The 20150-nt window shown below is 48.4% G+C and overlaps 6 protein-coding genes and 3 non-coding genes across 15 annotated transcripts; 6 read left to right on the top strand and 3 right to left on the bottom strand.

Annotated features, from left to right (window-relative positions):
- The first annotated feature begins 4 nt into the window (after positions 1 to 4).
- Positions 5 to 1550, top strand: LOC120450425 (60S ribosomal protein L23a). The gene is made up of 3 exons (XM_039633433.2): positions 5 to 140; positions 518 to 930; positions 1006 to 1550. Exons 1-3 carry the CDS (start codon positions 110 to 112, stop codon positions 1393 to 1395), a joined length of 834 nt encoding a protein of 277 aa, XP_039489367.1. The 5' UTR covers positions 5 to 109; the 3' UTR covers positions 1396 to 1550.
- Positions 1551 to 1760: 210 nt separating this feature from the next.
- LOC120450661 lies at positions 1761 to 1849 on the top strand. Its single transcript, XR_005616308.1, has one exon. It is a non-coding gene; the product is annotated as a small nucleolar RNA Me28S-Am2634 (small nucleolar RNA).
- Positions 1850 to 1984: 135 nt separating this feature from the next.
- Positions 1985 to 2078, top strand: LOC120450659. Its single transcript, XR_005616307.1, has one exon. It is a non-coding gene; the product is annotated as a small nucleolar RNA Me28S-Am2634 (small nucleolar RNA).
- A 130-nt stretch (positions 2079 to 2208) lies between these two features.
- On the top strand, positions 2209 to 2303 carry LOC120450658. The gene has a single exon (XR_005616306.1). It is a non-coding gene; the product is annotated as a small nucleolar RNA Me28S-Am2634 (small nucleolar RNA).
- Positions 2304 to 2440: 137 nt separating this feature from the next.
- On the bottom strand, positions 2441 to 3575 carry LOC120450424 (telomere length and silencing protein 1 homolog). Its single transcript, XM_039633432.2, has 4 exons — positions 3557 to 3575; positions 3363 to 3486; positions 2695 to 3308; positions 2441 to 2639 (listed from the first exon to the last, which is right to left on the bottom strand). The coding sequence occupies exons 2-4, from the start codon at positions 3476 to 3478 to the stop codon at positions 2485 to 2487; spliced, it is 885 nt and encodes a 294-aa protein (XP_039489366.1). The 5' UTR covers positions 3479 to 3486; positions 3557 to 3575; the 3' UTR covers positions 2441 to 2484.
- An 87-nt stretch (positions 3576 to 3662) lies between these two features.
- Positions 3663 to 14624, top strand: LOC120450410 (serine/arginine repetitive matrix protein 2). 7 transcript variants are annotated; one of them, XM_039633413.1, is made up of 11 exons: positions 3663 to 3823; positions 3897 to 4209; positions 4724 to 4825; positions 6357 to 7034; positions 7144 to 7512; positions 7574 to 7636; positions 8767 to 8911; positions 10196 to 10266; positions 10322 to 13357; positions 13416 to 13628; positions 14151 to 14624. In XM_039633413.1, exons 2-11 carry the CDS (start codon positions 3971 to 3973, stop codon positions 14314 to 14316), a joined length of 5082 nt encoding a protein of 1693 aa, XP_039489347.1. In that variant the 5' UTR covers positions 3663 to 3823; positions 3897 to 3970; the 3' UTR covers positions 14317 to 14624. The 7 variants fall into 7 exon arrangements, with proteins under 7 accessions (XP_039489347.1, XP_039489341.1, XP_039489342.1 ...); XM_039633410.2 differs by lacking the exon at positions 6357 to 7034 and having other exon boundaries at positions 3664 to 3823; positions 10322 to 12194; positions 13167 to 13357; XM_039633411.1 differs by lacking the exons at positions 6357 to 7034; positions 14151 to 14624 and adding an exon at positions 13723 to 13997 and having other exon boundaries at positions 3664 to 3823; positions 10322 to 12194; positions 13167 to 13357.
- A 182-nt stretch (positions 14625 to 14806) lies between these two features.
- LOC120450426 (peroxisomal membrane protein PMP22) lies at positions 14807 to 16094 on the bottom strand. The gene is made up of 4 exons (XM_039633434.2): positions 15909 to 16094; positions 15711 to 15823; positions 15390 to 15648; positions 14807 to 15278 (listed from the first exon to the last, which is right to left on the bottom strand). The coding sequence occupies exons 1-4, from the start codon at positions 16092 to 16094 to the stop codon at positions 15051 to 15053; spliced, it is 786 nt and encodes a 261-aa protein (XP_039489368.1). The 3' UTR covers positions 14807 to 15050.
- Positions 16095 to 16121: 27 nt separating this feature from the next.
- On the top strand, positions 16122 to 17513 carry LOC120450422 (vacuolar protein sorting-associated protein VTA1 homolog). The gene is made up of 4 exons (XM_039633430.2): positions 16122 to 16263; positions 16325 to 16386; positions 16471 to 16621; positions 16686 to 17513. Exons 1-4 carry the CDS (start codon positions 16154 to 16156, stop codon positions 17311 to 17313), a joined length of 951 nt encoding a protein of 316 aa, XP_039489364.1. The 5' UTR covers positions 16122 to 16153; the 3' UTR covers positions 17314 to 17513.
- LOC120450434 (novel acetylcholine receptor chaperone) lies at positions 17456 to 19899 on the bottom strand. The gene is made up of 3 exons (XM_039633443.2): positions 19458 to 19899; positions 18103 to 18241; positions 17456 to 18043 (listed from the first exon to the last, which is right to left on the bottom strand). The coding sequence occupies exons 1-3, from the start codon at positions 19578 to 19580 to the stop codon at positions 17823 to 17825; spliced, it is 483 nt and encodes a 160-aa protein (XP_039489377.1). The 5' UTR covers positions 19581 to 19899; the 3' UTR covers positions 17456 to 17822.
- Positions 19900 to 20150: the final 251 nt, after the last annotated feature.

Genomic DNA, 20150 nt, shown 5'->3' with positions numbered 1-20150 from the left:
CGAATGCGTGCCAAAATTTCAGCGATCTGGCCACCCTCCTGTCAAATCGCGCTTCCGCCTTTTGACAACTGCCCCTCAGTTTTCCTTTTCATTTCTTTTTCTCGTAGAAATGCCACCCAAAAAGCCAACCGAGAAATCCGGTAAGGGTTTTTCATTCAAAAATAAGCAAAAAATGCGTGAATCGATCAGCAAAAGGAAGGCGACAGCACGGCCCACCAGCGGGCAATCGAAATTGTGCGGAATATCGCGTTTTTAAGCCAAAAATGTGTTCAAACAGATAGCCCGTAGTTTCGCCACGTGCGGTGTGTCTGCGTGGGAATGTGTGTGGGAGTGTGTGTTACAGATAGGATAGTATAGCAATCGACTGAGAAATCCAAATTTGAATTGGCTTGCTTGGAGCTGGATAAGTCGGAAAGCGTCCCATTGCCTTGCTGATCGATCAGGCCTAACCTAACTTTGTGCGCCGTGAGCCGAACATGTTTACTAATCCGTGAACTACGCGCTCCTCTGTTTACAGCCAAGCCTGGCGACAAGAAGCCAGAGCAGAAGAAGACTGCTGCGGCTCCCGCTGCCGGCAAGAAGGAGGCTGCTCCCGCGGCCGCCAAGCCAGCTGCCGCTGCGCCCAAGAAGGCTGCTGCTCCAGCGGCCAAGAAGGCTGCTCCGGCCGCCAAGAAGCCAGCGACCGCCGGTGCTGCTGCCAAGAAGCCCGCGGCCGTAAAGAAGACCGTGGCCACCAAGGCCAAGGGCAAGGATGCCAAGAAGAAGGTCCTCGCCGGCAAGAAGCCCCAGTCCGTGCTGGCCAAGCTCTCCGCCAAGGCTCGTGCGGCCGCCAAGGCCAAGAAGGGCGTGAAGCCCGGCGCCAAGCCCGCTAAGGGAACCGCCAAGGCCAAGGCTGTGGCTCTGCTGAACGCCAAGAAGGTCCAGAAGAAGGTGTGCATGAGCTGCTTAATATTAAGCGAATCCAATGACTAACGTTGTTCTTTCTTTGTTCTTTCCTTCGAACAGATCGTCAAGGGCGCCTTCGGCACCCGTGCCCGCAAGATCCGCACCAACGTGCACTTCCGTCGGCCCACCACCCTGAAGCTGCCCAGGAGTCCCAAGTACCCCAGAAAGTCGGTGCCCACCAGGAACCGCATGGACGCCTACAACATCATCAAGTACCCTCTGACCACCGAGGCTGCCATGAAGAAGATCGAGGACAACAACACCCTGGTCTTCCTCACACACCTGCGCGCCAACAAGAACCACGTGCGTGCCGCAGTGCGCAAGCTCTACGACATCAAGGTGGCCAAGGTGAACGTGCTCATCCGCCCCGATGGCCAGAAGAAGGCCTATGTGCGCCTGGCGCGCGACTACGACGCCCTGGACATTGCCAACAAGATCGGCATCATATAAGCGGTGCAATCTGCGGTAACGTGTGGAATGGGCATCGCGTTCTACATTTTATATGTAGATTCTTTTCTATAAACAAAGTAATGCTAAGCTGACACGGTAGAGCGAGGATGAACGTTTCAAAGTTGTCTGGGTATAATAAAACCACTCCAAAACTATTTGTGGGTTTTCAATACGGGTGGGTTTTGAATTTCTTTCAGTTTTCTCTTCTAGATTCGATACTAAACGTTTTATCATTCAAAAAGGTGAGTTTTTAATACCTAACAACATTCTATTTTGCTAATACTTTATTTTATCGCAGATTATCCTTAAATGGGAACACTAACTTGCTGTACGAAAAGGTAACTAACGTTCAGTTTATAATATCTAATGTATAACACTAAGCTGATGGTATTACGAGTAGGAATCTCATTGAAATAACCATGAAATCAATTTAATCTCCACTGAACATAACATTTACACGACGTAGTCGTGCTCAACCAAACTTTTCTAATAAAGACCTTAATTTTTTCAGTTGTTTTCAATGCTTATCCGGATCCTCCTTGGGTTTTCTTCAAAAAGGTGTGTATAATTCGGATGCCATAGTTAAAAATGTGCTTTTTGCTCTGATGATATTTCGAGTAGGAATCTCACTGAGCTACCTGTAGCTATGAAATCAATCTTAATCTCTCACTGATCCAATTATTTTATACAACGAAACCTTCTCTTAAAATCCTCTACTAACAAATTCTTTATTATTTATTTCAGCAATGCCATTATTTCTGATACTGGACTAACTTCTTGAAAGGTGTGTATACGTTTTGTTAACGCCAACAATTATTTTCGTTCTGATGATATTTTGAGTAGGAATCTCATTGAGCCTCAGTCATTCGTTGCTTTGAAATTAATTTTGTCTCACTGATCGCAAACATAAGAACAATTCATCCTTCGTTGTAAAGCATAACTAACCATCTATTTACTTTTATTTTACAGAAATGGCCCATGAACGGATAAATGAAATAATTATTTAAGTAGCTAAAAATAAAGAAAATGGAAATAAATCAGAATCTTGAACCTAAACAATTGTACTTTTTATTGCTCGCACTCGTATCTTTAGTATCTGCGGAATTGCTTCCTGAACTTGTCATAATGATAGTCATCTGTGGCTCGCTTGACTCCATTGGGATTCGTTTGGTGCTGCGCGGACTTGTTACCCTCCCTTTCCTCCCGCTTGCGCCTCCTTTGATCGCTGCTATCCTCGATGTTGACTGAAATAAACAAAGGTTTTGAATCCGCAAAAGCGTTGCACACTTCGGTACTCACATCGATTGTGTTGCATGAAGTTGACCGCCATGTTGGTGGGCACGAATTGCGAGGGTCCATCCTTCTTGTTCTTGGCATCCTGCAGCAGCTTCTGCTTGGCTTCCTCGGTGGCCTCTATGTTACGGATCTTGGCCACAATGCCCAGGTCTACTTCGGGAATGCCATTGAGCATCTGGTTGGACAACATCTCCTCGGATCTGTGCGAGGAGGACTGCCTCAGGTGGTCGGGCAGTGCGTACAAGGCGGCATCCTCGGGCGTCAGGTACTTGTTCACATCCCCGTCATCCTCCACTGCGTCTTCCGTGCCGCCGCCCTTACGCTTCTGCAGCTCCTGCTCGATGTACTTCATCATCTCCTCGTCCTCATCCCGCTTGTTCGTCTCCGCCGAGAACTGGGTGCCAATTCCCACGTCGTAGGCGTCGTCCGCCTCCTTCATCTTGCCCGATTTCAGCTGCTGCATGTTCACCAGACCTCCGGTCTTCACATTGAAGGGATCCTTGATGGCGAGTTCCTCCTCAGGCGCGATTTTCTTGCCCAGTGCCAGTCCCACCAGGCTGACGCCATTGGGTCGCTGCCTTAGACGCTGGCGTTCCTTGATCTCATCTAGTGTTATTCTGTAAAGAAATGCTCATTTTGGTTGTATTCTTTTTAAATTGTTTGGGGCTTACTGTTCCTCCTTCTCTGTTTCATCTGAATTCTTGCGTTGCCTGAGGTTTTTTCGCCCCGCTTTCTTGAACATCACTTTCGTGGTTGTTTCTGCTTTGCTTTCCTCTGCATCACTCATGATATAGCCTAATAATTATTAATATTTCTTAAAATAACGAAAGTGTAATTTGTTGTTTACGTTTAGTTCTTAGTGTACCCGTATCACTCCCGATTTGGACTCCACTATAAACATTTCACTTCACTGCTATGAACAGGACTCGCTCATGTTAACTTAAGCGTGGTGTTTGCAGCAATTGACAGTTGCGGAAGATTTTGGCGCCTACCGTCATCTGGTAACACTAACGGCGGCATATTTTCGCATATGCAGCCGAATATTTTGGCAAAAAGGAGAAAACTGCTGAAAAGTGAGGCAACCTAGGGAAGCCAGCGCTTGGATTGCAGCGCCACAGGACCTATCACACAGGTGAGGAAGTCAAGCCAGCCGCACCCCACACGCACTGCAACTGAAATCGATTTTTCGTCGGATACAATTGCAGCGTTGGTGGAGCACTCAGTGGCCGCCGGGAGTCGTTGAGATTTTAGAGGGACTCGCAGGACATCGCCGACCAACATGTACAACGGCATTGGACTGACCACGCCCCGTGGCTCCGGCACCAATGGACACGTGCAGCGGAATTGGGCATGTGTGCGGCCCGGGAAAAAGGACAAGGACTACCGCGCCGAGGACGACACCAAGAAGCTGGACGCCCAGCTGAACCGGCCGCCCAACAAGGAGATTCTGGACCACGACCGCAAGCGCAAGATCGAAGTCAAGTGCCTGGAATTCGAGGAGATTCTCGAGAAGCAGGGGTGAGCGCAGGGGACACGGGCAATTACATGCCACTGTGTAATGGCAATCCGGGTTATATAACGCCGGACTGGGGCTGTTGCTTCCTTCGCTGTTTATGTTTACATTGGCGCCTGGTAGCTGCTCTCGCCCGCCAGAGAGCGGACGCACACGCGCCCAACGGAACACTGAACTACCCCCAGCCCAGTGGCGAGCCACCCCTACGCGGGCAGGGCCACCTCCACCCCCTCGGTGCGTCACATGTGAGCACTCTTCCGGTGGCACGGACTCGACTGGTGGTGAAAAAAGTGCATTTCAGTTGTAGAGATTATTTTGAGTGGAAGACATCCGCATGTCCGGGCAAGCGGACTAAAATCTAAGCACTTCTTAGTTAATATTACAGTCTAGATAGGTGAAATAACATCCACGTCCAAGCCTTTTTTAGCTAATTAAGCAAGTCTCAAAGGTAGCGTTAAGAGCTTCAAGTTTAAAACCCTGATAAGTATCTAATCATTGAAATTCATTCAATTATTACAGACGCACCCCGGAGGAAATCAAGACGCAGGTGGACTCCTTCCGCCAGAAGTTGATGGGACAGGGAAAAACAGATCTGGCCAAGGATGAATTCGGACGCGTAGCGTAAGTATTACACTATTAATAGCTTATGTAATTTAAAGCAAAACGTGCGCCCAGTGGACAAATCAATAAGCTCTTAAACAAAACGAAGGCCTGGTAAAATTTCGGCCAGCGCACGACAGCTGTAAACCACATACAAGGAGAGGCATGCGCCGCCGCAGCGCCCAACTCGCCACCCCTTTCATGCGGGGGCCAATCACAGGCGACGGGTAGAGAAAAAGCTGCTGCAAAGATTTTCCGGGATGCGCTCAGTTTTCAGTCACTTCAAGTCTTCCAAAGCCACAGCAAGTTGGCCAACGCGCTCAGGAATCGCCCAGTAGCAGCCAGATATATTTACATACAAATTAAAAGCAATTAACGCCTGCTAAAACGACCCACTAAGTGTCCTTGGCGAGGACAACGAGGGGCTGGCGATGGATGTGGCGCAGAGGAGCCGCCGCAGGGGACCCGGTAAAAAGGGCACGATAAGCGCTGGAAAATCGCTGGAAAAATCAATATCCGCCCCGTCAGGAGCTCAGCACCAAATGCAGCCATAAGCCTACTAATCAAAGAAAAGAACCAAAATAAAACAAGAGATTCCAATGACCTGGAGGGAGGGCTCGGCACCAAGGCAGCCCTTCAAGTGTGCCCGCGGAGGAGTAGCAATGCAAATGCACCCGTTGAAGGGAAACCCAGCGCCGGTGGTGTTGGTGGTGGTGGCGCACAGCCCTTGGTTCACCCCTAAGTTGGCATTGCCAGCCGCTTTCGAGCCGCGGATTAAGCGCTCATGTCGTCGTCGTGGTGTCTACTATTCTAGTGGTTGTTGCAAGTGCTAAGAGTGGAGCCCCATTGAAGAGGTACCAGGGGCAGACGGAGTAATGCTCGATACCTAAGCCGAATGAATGCAACAAATCACTAAATAAGTCTTCCAAACATAGTCAGTAATTAATTAGTATAAGTCGCGAAGTGGAGCAGGCAAGTGCGCGAAGTAGCAGCAGCGGAGTAAACTTAATAACCAAAGCAATCGTAATCCAATGTCTCTTAAAAACTATCCAACGTCTTCCAGATGATTAAGGATTATTTAAAATATCACGGGCTTTGCTAAATGTAGCCAAAAGTGAAACCAAATAAATGCTAATCCATCGTCTTCCAAACGTAACCGATGAAATTATAGCTAAATATATTAAAAAGGAAAAGTATTTTTGTATTTATATAAAGCATAAACACTCTGCTAATCCATTGTCTTCCAATTACATGGATTTAAATATATATTAACACAACAAAAATAAAGCAAACGCGAGTCAAAAATTAAGAAACGTGTAACTAAAATCCACTGTCTTCCAATAACATGGATATTTGAAGTGAAAATAATGTCTTTTGAGAATTAAACAAAATTAAAGTGAATGTACGCGAACGAAACTAAACTAAAGCCTGAAATCCACTGTCTTCCTCATACATGGATTAAAACTTAACGATAAAAGCTTATAACAAAACCTCTAAAAAAAACATAAGTGAATAACTTAATAGCAAACATGCTCTCCTCGGAGATCTACAGCAACACAACGACATCCACGGCTACGGCTGCAGTGGAAAGCACAGCGACTACCTCGGTGGCCACTGCATCCACGACGACAACAACGATGGAAGCCACCACGGTGAAGGTGGTGAAACCGAAGAAACGCCGCAAGCGACGCAAACGCGCAGGTCACGCAATCACCACCACCACCGCCACCGTAAAGAACGCAACCATCCCCATTCCCGGTAGCAAACCAAACAGTCCGCGTCCCCAAACCGGAGAGACCCCCTCCTCTGCTCCGGCTGCCACCTCAAATGGGGCCAGGAAGACCAAGGCACCCTACTTTCAGCACGACAACCGGGAGTACCTGGCCAGGTACGAGAGCTTCCGATTGACCGCCCACACGTGGAACTATGCGGCGGTGGCCAGGAAGTTTAAGCCCTTGCGGCCGGCGTTGGCAAGCGGCGCCAACAAGACCAGGCGACCAGCAGTCTCCAAGAGGACTCATCCAGACTGCGCGTGCGCTTGCCAACAGAAGGAGCAGGAGCCGGCACTTGATCCGGCCCAGCGAACAGCTGAGCACTCCATCCAGAAGGAGCTGCCTTCGTCACAGACGAAAATTAATATCGATGGCAGCGTCCTGCTCGAGCTGCTCAAGTATTCCTCGAGCAGCCTGCTGGAGACACTGCTGGGAGCCGGCAGTGCTATGGCAACAAGGTAGCCACCTAGTGAAAGCGAACCAGAAACTATATAAATTTTAGATTTTATGATTGGAGCACTCACCTTTTTGTTCTTTATTAACGAAAAGCATAATTTTGTCTTCCAGTGCTCGCGACACCCATCAAATAGCCGAGGCTCAACAGCAGAAGAACGCCAAGCTGCGCGAGGCCTTCAACATATCCGAGTACTTCGTCGAGGGCAGCAGCTTCGACAGCGATCGCAAGGCGAAGGAGGACCTGGCCAAAAGCGTGGCTCTCCAAAAGGAACTGGACGCCCAGCGCGAGAGCCTGGCAGCGGCGGCAGCTGCCGCAGCAGCCGGCAAGGACAAGGAGACCGGGAAGCGGTATGCTCTAGTGCGCACTCCTTCCCGCGAACGGGATCGCGATGGTGGCGATGCGGCGGCCAGTGGCGATGAACGTGGCGATCATGTCTCCAAGACGGACAAGAAGAAGCGCAAGAAGCGCGCCAGAGAGAGGTGAGTACATGGTTAGTGACTTTGCAAGACTAGCGCATTTACTTGGGCATTTGGTTTTCAGTTCGGCCAGTCCTGAGCGCAAGAAGGACAAGAAGAAGAAGTCGAAGAAGCACAAGAAAGAGAGGTAAGAGTCCTGGCCGGAATCCAAAACTTCAATCCCTCGACAACCGTAGCTCTGTGTTTGTTTCCTTTGCTCTTTGGTTGGACTCTACAGTCATGTTTTTTGATTTGTTTCTTACCGTACATAGTAAACTGTAAACACGTGCGCTTAGAGCGTGAAAACCAATGATACTATGTAACTATCAATCAACTGCTTAATACATTTTGTTTTTCGTCTCTACTCCTTCTTTTACATTGCATTTGAAACCACAAAAGGGACTCATATGAGAAAGAAAGTAAAAAGAAGCGAAAAGCCACGTACAAATGACTCACACTTAGTTTTAACCAAGCTAACACTATCCAACAAACTATAAGAACCAATCCAATCAAGTGAAATGTTTCAAATGCCTTTCTGCAATATATACTTTCGATATCCTAACACTTGCCAAGACAATCTTTTATTTGAATCCGTGTGCAGCGAGAGTGAGTAGAGTGATCAGGGATCTAAGTACGTATGGGTTCTCCACTAGCCAACACTTCACACACACCCCCATCCACAGACCCCCAACTCACTCGAAAGCCCAACCAATCCATCTAGATCCAAACTAACCATCTAACCAACTGATCACAGATACTTCCCCCACAATTCGCCCACTCACATTCCCCCAAACTCTGCCCGGCGGTAAGTAATAATTCGATTCTACAATCTTAAAACCATAGAAATTGCATTGCCAACTTAAACTACAATACCAAATAGAAAATACAAAATACCAAATACCAAATACTACAAGTAAAGAACTACTAGAACTTACAACAATAAGCGATATCGTTAAGAGGTCTCTCTGTGTGTTGCAAAAATTAAAAGCGAATTACTTTCTCATCTTTCTTTCTATTATTATGATTACCTTCTATAATGTTAAGACAAAGCAATTTGCGCAGTTTTCGATGAAGGTAAAGCACTGAACCACAAGTAAACCTATATATACATTGCTGCTAACCAGTATTTTGGAGCTCTAGGGCTACCGAAAGCGCCTTGTCCAATCTGTGTGTCGTAGCCAGCACCAAATAACACTTTCGAATAGCTGCCATAGCTGTCTAAATACACGTGCTTCTGCATCCACTCATTCTTAACGAACTCTACCCTTCTACTTGCAGTAAGTCGAAGAAGAAAAAGTCGCGAAAGCGCAAGCACAGCGAAAGTGGCCGGGACAGCGACCGGGATAGCGATGACGACGACGACAGCAGCGAGGAGGATCGACGCGAGTCGAAGAGTGCCCGCAAGAAGGCCAAGAAGGACAAGGTATGCAAGGGCTAGGACCCCCCAATCCCGTGCACATAAGCTATCAAGACCTGGAGAAAGGTGCGTGGAGAGAAAGCCCAGGAGCGGAGGTCTTTGTTGGACACAGTTTTTGTTAGATGCGAATCGCGAATCGAAGGCGTCAATGAGGAGTTCCGATCCGAAGCTCTTTCTCCAAGACACCCAACTGCAAATATTGTAACATATGCATATTTCTATTCCTTTATTGTACGACTCATCCTTTGACTAACAACTAACAACCAACTAATTATTACGTCTGACCTAACAATCCGAATGGAAGTACTGCCTTTCTCTCTATATAATATTTACATATAATATTACTACCTGTATATGATGATAACTCGTTTGACTTTTCGTTTCGTTGTTATAATTGTTCACCAAATATTAAACATACGCCATTTCTTCTCTTGCTTATTTACTTCTTTTTCCACCAAATGAACATTCAAAATATCGATTGACAAAATAACCAAGTACTGAACTATAATCCTGCATAAAACCGTTCTCTACCTTATAAATACTAATGCATACTACTTAATTAGTAATCAGAAAATTACAAAAAATCACCCACAAATATTGTAAAAGGTAAAAAGGCTGCAAACGCATTCTATTATAAACTTATGATTTCTCTCAATTCTCTACCAACTTTTCTTTCGTTTGTATAGATGCTTAGAAGAAATTCATTAATGTCGAGGGGCTATCCTATCCACACCTACTCCTTCCGAGTAAAATATCAAGTGCTGTGGATGGCCCTCGATCTTTTTGGTTCCAACATTTTATTTGATTTCTTGATTATTCCAAATTTCCGTTACACGTAGATTGTCGTTCGAACAACCAAATCAAAATCAAAGATATTTAAGTAAATTCAAGAAACGAAAAAATTTATATTTTGTTTATGAAAACCCTTGGCGCTTCATTAATATAGGATAGCTTTCAATGGCTCTCTTGTAGTTTTGTAAGTACTTTCATTTGACTGTTCTCTTTAAGCTACTTATAAACAAACATATGATAATGATACCTAGTGCGAAGTGATAGCCGATCAAAACTGTTGTACAAATACAGAAAAATGCAAAACTGTTTCCAGTCCTAGAGAGAATGCTTGCGAAAGTCAAATGCTGCAAAATTGAAAGCACCAAACTCTAACTTCATATGTCTATCATGCCATAAAGAATGAACTATGTTTGACATTACTGCTAACAGTTAGACTCTTAGCAAGAGCGCCTAACACTTAGTCGGTCCACTAACACTCCATACTCTTCTATTATGCAGAAAAAGCGCGACAAGAAGCTGAAAAAGAAGTCACGCACACGGGCCAGTTCCTCGGACTCGGAGCGCTCCATGTAAGTTGAGCATCACATAATTCCAGAACGAAGAACTCAAATTTGTATATCCTAGCTCTCCATCGCGGAAAGAGAACCAGCCGGACAGGTCCCGTGGTGTAAAGACTTCCAAGTCCGATGAGAAGGCTTCGCAGCAGGACAATGTCACGCGCAGCCGTTCTCGCGAGCGCAAGGATACGAAATCCAGGCCACTCGAAGCCTCCATAGACAGTCGCCATCACAAGGCAAGGGAACGGTCAGCGGCTACGCCACCACGCAAAGAGCCGGAAAGGCATCGAGAGCGCTCAAAGGATAGGCAGCGGTCCAAGGAGAAGCACAGGTCGAGAGACAGACTGCGATCTAAGGAAAGGCAGCGGTCTAAGGAAAGGCCGCGGTCTAAGGAAAGGCAGCGGTCTAGGGAAAGGCCACGCTCCAGGGAAAGACAGCGATCCAAAGAAAGACAACGATCCAAGGAAAAACAGCGTTCCAAGGAAAAACAGCGATACAAGGAAAAACAGTGTTCCAAGGAAAGACAGCGGTCCCGGTCAAAGGACGTACTAAGAGGCAAGGAAAAACCGCAATCCAAGGAAAGAGAAAGTTCCAGGGAAAGACGGCGCTCAAAGTCCAAGGATAGACAAAGGTCCAAGGAAAAACACAGGCCCAAGGAAGAGAAACAATCAGTGGACAAAAGGCGAGATAGATCCAGGGATCGGTCAAAGGAAAAACAGCGCCCCAACGAGCGGCAGCGTTCAAAGGAGAGGCAGCGCTCAAAGGATAGACATCGGTCAAGGGAGAGGCAGCGTTCTAAGGAAAGGCAGCTCTCTAAGAATAGGCAACTTTCCAATGATAGGCAGCTCTCCAAGGATAGGCAAGGATTAAAGGAGAGGCAACGTTCTAACGAGAGGAAACGATCAAAGGAGAGACAGCACTCTAAAAATAGACAGCGCTCAAGGGAGAGGCAGCCCTCTAAGGATAGGCAGCGTTCAAAAGAGAGACAGCGCTCTAAGGAGCCACGACAATCAAAGGACAGGCAACGTTCCAAGGAGAGACAGCGTTCCAGAGAACGTCCAGGCAAGGAACCCCGGCCCACACGATCGCCAAGGGAGCGTAGTTCCAAAACGAGAGACGACCGCCGACAGCGGTCTCCTACCAACGCTAGCAGAAAGCGCCAAGATGACACTAAATTAAGCCGCAATTCCCGATTCCAATCACCAGCCCATTCCCCAGAGGCGCCACCTAAGAAGTCGGTCACCGCACCAGCCTTCAATCCCTTCAAGGCGGCGGAGGACACTGTTAACGATATCCTTGGCACGAAGTCGGTTATGGTGGCCCTGGAACAGACTAAGCGCCAGCGAGCGGCTTCCAGCTCTAGCTCGGATTCCGAAAGCTCCAGTAGTAGCTCGACTTCCTCGCGTACGCCATCGCCTAAGCCCACCCCCAGGAAACAAAAGAAGAAGAGTAGGACACCAGATCAAAAAGAGGTCAAGAAGGAGGTCAGCCCCAAGGAAGAGGTCCGCAGAAGCTTGAAGCGGGAGCAATCCAACTCCCCGCAAAAGTCGAAGTCGAAGAGCAAGGTGGTCGACGCAAGTCCCAAGCCTACGAGGCGTCGTTCTCGCTCAGGTTCCTCTGAGTTGCGGTACTCGCCAGCTGAACGCCATCCGGAACGCTACCGCGACGTCGTCCAGGACAAAAAGCGACCGTCCAAAGTTAGGGAAGCCCACTCGGCGAAGCCTGCTCCAGTGGTCCGCCTGAGGGCACAAAGCGACGACGGCAGCGATGCCGAAACAGGAGTAGATGGTGCCGCCTTGGAGGAATTCCAGCAGAGCAGGCGCGAGCGCGAGGAACAGCAGGAACTGCGGATGCTGGAGCAACTGAAGTCGGGGATAGCGGCCAAGGCCAAGCAGAAGATCAAGATCATGGAGAAAGACCCGGCCAAAGAGGGTAGCGAAGTAAGTGGCAGCGACCTGGTGACGGCTACTAAACGTAACTCGCTAAGCGAATTCCTTGTTGCTAACAACGTGACCGCTTTGATTAACCCACTGACTACAACCACGCTAACACTAACGACGACGCCCCCGCCGCCTCTGGCGGTGATTCTGCCGCTGGATCAGCGCCAGGAGCAGCCTCTGCTGCGGGATCCGGATCAAGAGCTATCCGTGCCTGTGGAGGAACCGGTCAAGAAAAGGGACGCCGGCACACCGCCCATTTGCAAGACGCCCCAAGTGGCGGCGAATGGCGACGCAAAGAGTCCGACATTGGTTTACAAGAACCACGTGCACCACAACAGGCCGCCTCCACAGCACATGCATCACCAGTCGCAGCAGCAGCAGCAACATCACCAGCATCCTTCGGGGAAGCGCATCTTCCACAACCGCACGCTGAACAATAACCCTAACAGTAGACATAGTACTAACAACCCTCATGCATGTGGTGGTGGCGGGGTCCCTCATTCAAATCCCAACAGTAGCAATAGCGGCGGGAACAGCAACAACCCGGCCATGCTCCCGTTTCTGGCGGGAACTCCGGGCACCTACAATCGCACCACAAACCGCCTCAACCACGGTCCCCTGCTAACCGCCACCCACTACAACATCTGCAAGAACCACCAGCACAGCCTGCAGCAGCAGCAGGCGCACCACCTGGCTCGTGGCTTGGTCTACAACTCCAGTCTCTTCGGCCACGGACCGCGCCATCCAGGACTACTGTCTCTGGCGGGATCTGGTGTGGGCGTGGGTGGGCCAGGTGCTCCGCTGTTGGGTCATCCTTCGCATGTTCGGGGTGGTGGCGGTCCCATTAGCTTCAATGCGGCGGCAGCGGCTGCGGCCGTGGCCGCCAATAGTATTAGCTACCATCATCATCACCATCAGCATCAACAAAAACCGAAAATCGTTATAAAACCCTTCAAAATTCACGATCCACAGCCCCTAGTCGCAGCGCTCGCGGACAGCTCACTGGTGGACGCCATCGTCTCCAAGGTATCCACGGCCACCGTGGCGGCGGCGGAGAGTGCGGCCCGTAGGAGCCGTAGTCGAGAGCGTCGGAGCCGAAGTCGCAGCAAGAGGCGCACGAGCACCAGCCATCATCGACATCACTCCAGCAGCCGGTCGAGATCGTGAGTACTTGGTGTAGGGATGTTCTTGATTGCAGACTAACTCTTCCTTCCTTCCTAGGCGCTACAGCTCGTCCAGCAGTCGCAGCGGATCGCGCAGCTCAAGGTCCCGCTCCGGGTCGCACTCCTCCCGCTCCAGCTGCTCCTCGCACAGCAGCTCGGGCAGCTCCTCCTCCGGCAGCGGCTCCGGATCATCGCAGTCCGGCTCTCGATCGCCCTCCATCCCAAGGCGTCGCGGCTCGCCCAGCTTCCTAGACAGACGTCGCATAACGAGGTAGCTAGGCAGGATTCCTGCTCCGCCTTGGTTGACACCTTTATTTCTTTAAATAATCGTTTTCTTTTACATTTTATTTGTTCCAATTTCGTAGCCGTCGATCGCCACGCAGCACAAGACGCTAGTTGGTTGCTATTATCCATTATCCACTTGAGTTACATTGATTTTACACTTTATTTATACAGCACGTAACTCCTGATTTCGTCTAAATGATTTTATTTTTTTCAGCTGACTCAGGAACTACTTATAATTTGACTTTTAACTATTCGCCAATCTTCTAATATATTTTTGTAGCTATCCAATTATGTGTCATCCTAATTTCTCGTAATTTAGCCAAACATCAAATAAACTTTGTCACCTTACCGATTATATGGTTTTATAGGATTTCTTTTGTTTGATTTTTAGCCAATGCTTTTGTGTTCCTTACGATTTTCAGTTTGGTGAGTTACTTTCATATTTGCTTATCGGTTATTAAACTTGCTACTTGCTGATCCATTACTAATCCATTTATTGTGCTTTCAGCGCTCGCAAGCGACCGATTCCCTATCACCACAAGGCGAACGCCGATGGAGAGGCGGAGGAGGCCTCAAGTTGCTGCTCCAGTTGCTTCAGCCGCGCCAGCAGTCCTGCCACGCCCCTTCTTACGCCTCTGCGCAACAGCCGAAGTCCCTCGACGATCGCCTTCTGAGTGTTAACCGCGTCGCTGCGCAGGATGTGCCGCGAGTCCTGAGGCACGGTTGCCCCTCAATCATCACCATCATCCTAGTCACCTGCTCTAGTCAGACTCCTAGTCCTAAGATAGTTGTTATGCGCATTTAACTTGTTTTACACCGCATTCCGTAGCCCTAAGTTAGTCATCTGCCCATGAATTTACTAGCGAAATTATATTGTAGCCCCGATATTATGCCAATAATACTCGTTCGTAAGCCTTTGCTCGATTATTTGCTAGTTCTAAGCCGCGTTTAATAAAAAAGCATTATTTGTTGCATCTCTAAAGGTTGCCTTTTTATTTTACAAAGTGCGAATCTTTTCGACGAACACCTGGCGACACCGTGCACCTTGCACTTTGGCTAAAATCGGCTGTTGGATCGCCGAGCGTTAGCAATTTTCTGGAATCAACCTACTTTCTAAGCATTTACCAAAGATTTTTTTGTTCCGCCACGGAGATGGATATCTTCTACATTGTAAATTAGTTTATTTTAGTACGAAAAGTTTACAAAATTTAAGGTATAACAACAGTCGGTTGATAAGGCGCCTTTCCAGATAGTTTCAGCTTATCTAAAGTCCTCTAACACACACGGACTTTTTGCAATCCGCCGGAACACGGGCAGATAAAGAACTTGAAGCAGTTCAGCCGTAATCTTAACAGTAATTGGAATATTAGGCCAAGACGACTACCACTGGGTTTAAGGGTCTGATGGCCTACTTGGCGGCCTTTGTGGCAGCCTGCTTCTCCTGGAAGCGGCGACGCCTCTGGGCGATGTACACCACCCAGATGAAGGAGATGATGGCCATGCTGATGGACCGGAACATCGGGGGAACGTAGGCGAAGTTGAGGTACACGAACACGGAGAGGTACTGCCAGTTGGCCTTCAGCAGAGGCCAGTAGAGCTTCTCAACATTCTGCAATGCCGTGCTGGGAGACTTGCCCTGTAAGAGATTTACAGATTATAGTGGGATTTCAGTTCTAGGAACTCGGATAATGGTGTCACAATAAGGGCTTTATGATACACTTAATCCAAAACGGTTTATAACGCTCACCTCGAACAGGGCCAAGAAGAACAGGGATAGTGCCTGGTAAATCGGAGCGTAGACCAGACGCTCGGAGAGGAACAGGAAGAACCTCCTGAAGCGCACATCGTGGCTGAAGAGCCGCTCCACCGTCGTGTAGAAGTAGTGCGGCACACTACCGCCGAAGATCAGTCCAAAGAGTCCGTAGGCGAATACACTGTGCTGGTTGAGGGTCTTGGCACCCGCCAAACGCTGGGAGGTGACATTCGCCGAGGTGGCCAGAACGCATCTGCAATCGGAAGCAGCCAGTGGGTTAAGCGAACCGGATGATAAGGGGATCAGTGTACTTACGCCGTAATGGACTTGGTGCGGACCGGGTGATTGAAGAGCTGCTCCAGATAAGTGCCGAAGAGCGAGTACAGGGGCTTGGAGAGAGCCATGTTGCCGGTGCTGCAAAGATGTGCCTGGAATAATGTGAAGGATGGAGGTCAAAGTGCAAAGTGCAACTGGTCGCACTGATAACGGCATAGTCCAGTTCCCAGTGCTCACCTGAGAAACTCCAAACGTCTTGGTCGCAGATTCGCAACTGAGCGCCGCACCAACAACTTTAGACGCAGGTACTAACTTTAGTATTTTGCTAGTTCCAGAGTGTGGAACTGCGGTGGTTCCATGGCATTCGGAAAAGTGCGATATCTGGTCACTCTGCGCGCCAGTAATTTCCATTGTTGTCGGCATAATTTTCCATATTCCCCAATTAGGAAGAGCACTGAGGATTAGGATCACTTTCCACCACGATGGAGTTGCCGCCCTGTCCTCCTTCGCTGAAGTCCATCCAGCACTTTCTGAAGCTGGCCCAGGAACATGATACCCGGGATGTGGTCATCGCCTACTGGGCGAGACTATAGTGAGTACCTACAGATTGGTTTTCCATTTTTTTCTTACATTTGCTGATCTCCCGTACACAGTGCCCTCCAGGTGGGCCTTAAGGCCTCCACCCAAACGGGCGAGGAAACAAAATTGCTGCTGGGTAAGTGGAGAATCCGATACGCATATTGCCAGCCTATGACTCATCCGTGTTTTGTTTTGTTTTGGTTTTCCCTACGACTGCCAGGCATTATGGACTGGTTGGAACAGATGAAAAAACAGTATGCTGAAAACGAGGCCATCACAAACGAGGTGGCTGCCCAGGCACACATCGAGAACTACGCCTTGAAACTGTTCCTGTACGCCGACAAACAGGATCGCGAGGAGAACTTTGGAAAGTGCGTTCCTTCAGACGAAATACCCTTAATAGATTTTCCCATTCATGATTGTGCTTCCCCACAGAAATGTCGTCAAGGCCTTCTACTCCAGTGGTGTACTCTACGACATACTCCAGACTTTCGGTGAACTGAGCGAAGAGGCGCTGCACAACAGGAAGTACGCCAAGTGGAAGGCCGCCTACATTCACAATTGCCTGAAGAACGGAGAGACACCGATTCCCGGTCCCTTGCCGGACGACGACGATGAGGCGGAGCTCGAGGGGGAGAATGCCAACGCCTCGGCAGACACATCGCCAGAGGACGCCGCGGGAGCAGCTGCTCCTGCGCCCTACCAGCCGGAGCCAGACGCGCAGCCTCCTGCTCCATCATCTCCAACGGCTTCCGGAGTGGTCCCTCCCACCGCCGAGGAGGTGCTGAACAACCCGAACAAATTGCCCAGTCCGCCGGTGGACGAGGAGAAGCCGGGCGGCTTCGTGCCCTACGTGCCCACGGCTCAGCCTAATCCCGCCACGGCGGCCACCATTTACCAGCCCATTGTGCCCGTGGCCGGAGTGCAAATCACTCCCGACCAAATGATTACCGCCCAGAAGTATTGCAAGTACGCCGGCAGTGCCCTCAACTATGACGACGTCAAGACCGCCATCGAGAACCTGCAGAAGGCCCTTAAGCTGCTGAGCACCGGGTCGGAGTAGGGTTTGCACATCCACACGTATTTAGGAATCGCTTCCTAGGCACAGTTATAGCTTAGAGCACCAGTATACCCCATAATCTCCTGCTAATCACGCGTTTAAGGACGAAAGTTAAACGAAATTCAGATTGACTGACGTTGGATTATTAATTTTAAATATGTATGAGTTGTTCAAATTTATTAAAATTGTTTCTAAAGTCGTAATTTAAATGGTTCCGACTAAGTGCCCGTTACGAAGAGGATTTGATTACATTTTGTTTTGATCTGGTCGTGTCTTTACGTCGCGGCTCTACAGTTTAGTTAATATCTCTCGCCATTACATACAATATAGTAGTTTTGTATACGATAATAATTTGGCACCAAAGTGAAAACATGAATTTCGATTTCCTAGAATGATGTGAATGAATTTGAGACCCGAAGACAGCTAACGCAGTCTCGAGCCCAACTTAAGGTGCTAAAACAAAGCTGGATCAGTGAATGACTATGAGTACGTGATGCACCGGGAGCAGGCACCTAATCCTGCTTCACTCCGTTCGCGGCAGGTTGCGCTGCCGTCGTGGCCTCGTCCTGGAGGCGTGCGGTCTGGTACCAGACCACCAGGCGGCCGCCCAGCATGAAGGTGAAGACCAGCGCCGGTCCGGAGCGCTCGAAGGGATCGCTCACCATCCAGTGCTGGTAGATGCCCAGCAGCATCAGCACCAGCAGCGTCACATTGGCCGCGTTCTTGACTTTATCTGTGGGTAAGTAGTGATTACTGCAAAAGCTGATTCATATTAATATTCAATCAACTTACGATAGGGAATCAGAGCCATGGCCAGGCCGCAGACGATCTCCAGGATGCCTACGGTGCGGCGGTACCATTTCGAGGGTACCTTCACTCCGAAGAGCGCCGTCAGCGGGAACACTTTGGCATACTTTACGTACTCTGTGCGCTGAAACCGAGAGGAAATCGAATATGAGGATATAATTAATCATGCCCAGAAGCACCACCAGAGGAATGTGCTCCGCCTGTTGGCCCAGCGGAAGAGGCAGTGCAGCGGGTTTATTTTTAAATGGAAGCAAGCTTTCCTTGCTGTCACACTCGTCTGTTTCTGTTGGCATCGTTGGCCCCGAGTGTTTGTGGTAATGCGAAGGTAATTACACCGCCGGGAGCGCAGCAAACAAAACAAATATTTCGAAATTCAAATGCCATGCCTTCGGGAAAGAAGAGATTGAGAAATCTTGAAAATTTAAAGTGAAATGGCGCGTAACGAATGCAATGCCAATTTGAAAACGCCAGCTGAATTATACTTTCTCAAAAACATTGAAGGTAATTGCATTTTGGATGATCTAGTTGGATATTATGTTACTTTTATTTTTAAAACTACAGTTTTTTTTTAAATCCCTCAGGTCACCCTATTGTTTATATATAACACAGATTTATATGCTCTGAAGTGAGTGAGAAGAATACGTCATTGTGGTTTTTGTGTTCGCAAATGTTTACTTTGGTATTCGAATTATTTTTATGGTAATGAAAACGAAAATCTCTGGGCGTTGTTTTTACAAGAGGTAAACAAAAAATTCAAAGCAACAGCTGTTCTATAAATCACTAGTTTTGAATTTGTTTGGAGGTTTTCAAAACAATTTACAAACAAGGTGATTAATAATTAGTTTGCCAAATTTTCGAGGCTATTTCTCTAAAGTTTATTTCTTTATCAGTTTCGTGAAGAAGAATTTGAAAAATTAATGTTTGTCCAAATTGAATGAATCACAATCTATTTGGATAATTGCAAAGCCAAAACTCAAAAGAGCTTCCTCAATCATTTGAAATCCAAATTTTCGCAATTTCTTCAAGAGACTATTTCGATAGTAAAGCATATATTTTTCCTGAAATATCTCTGAAGATCATAGCGTCTCGCGATGTCCGAATGTCAGCGATTGGCATTGATGGGGTCGAGTTCAATGCCCATTAGTCAGTCATATTTCCGAAAAGCGTTCTATAATGGGACGTTTGTTGAAATGTGTCTCCACCCATTTACATAAGAACGTTCCCATTGGCGAACACACATAGTTTTGAAACGTCAGATGCGAAGGGGCGTGGGAAAAATCGATGGGCTGCACCCCAAAACAAACGGCCTAAAACTCCGGCCTTATCGATTTTCCACTCACCAGGTCCTTGTAGAGATCCTTGCTGATGTGCGGCGTCAGCTTGAGGGTGCCCACGAAGATGAAGAACAGGCCCAGCAGCACGGAGAGGCTCTTCAGCACGATCGTATTGGATGCAGGAGGCATCTTGGCCAATTTATGGGTAAACACTCGGAGGGGCGGAGTTCACTGGGAGCCCCTAGCGAATAGAGCACCCTACCAAAGCACACCGGTCGCTAATTTTAGACGAATCTCTTAGCTTTTTGTGCCGTTTCGGACGGTGCGGAAAAGTACGCGACCACCAGCAAATTGAGGCACAAAATCCGAATGTTTTCAAATCGCTGCGGTATGTATAATTTTATGATTTCTTATTTCGCGGCGGCGTTCCCTTCACCTATTCCATTTTCACTCGGCGCTATTCCGCTTTCAGTTTCGCGTTCGGAAAGAGACTGACTCGGATTCGGATTCAGATTCAGATTCAGACCAGTTGTAAAGTTTATTTCGGCAGCATCCCAAACGGAATGGCGGAAAATCAATACGTGCTCACAGGCCCGGTGCTCTGGCCGAATCGAGAGTCAAGAGAGGACAGCCACGACATGCCCACCCCGGAGAGTGGAGAGCACGGCGGAATGGCGGAACGGCAGCTGGACCCACTCTACTCCACACTCCTCCTCGGGCGGTCGGCTCGGGTGGTGGTTGTTCCGAAACTGGCGCAAA

The sequence above is a fragment of the Drosophila santomea genome, chromosome 3L (genome assembly GCF_016746245.2).
Source record: "Drosophila santomea strain STO CAGO 1482 chromosome 3L, Prin_Dsan_1.1, whole genome shotgun sequence".
Lineage (NCBI taxonomy): Eukaryota > Metazoa > Arthropoda > Insecta > Diptera > Drosophilidae > Drosophila > Drosophila santomea.
This window is presented reverse-complemented; position numbering and strand designations above follow the sequence as displayed.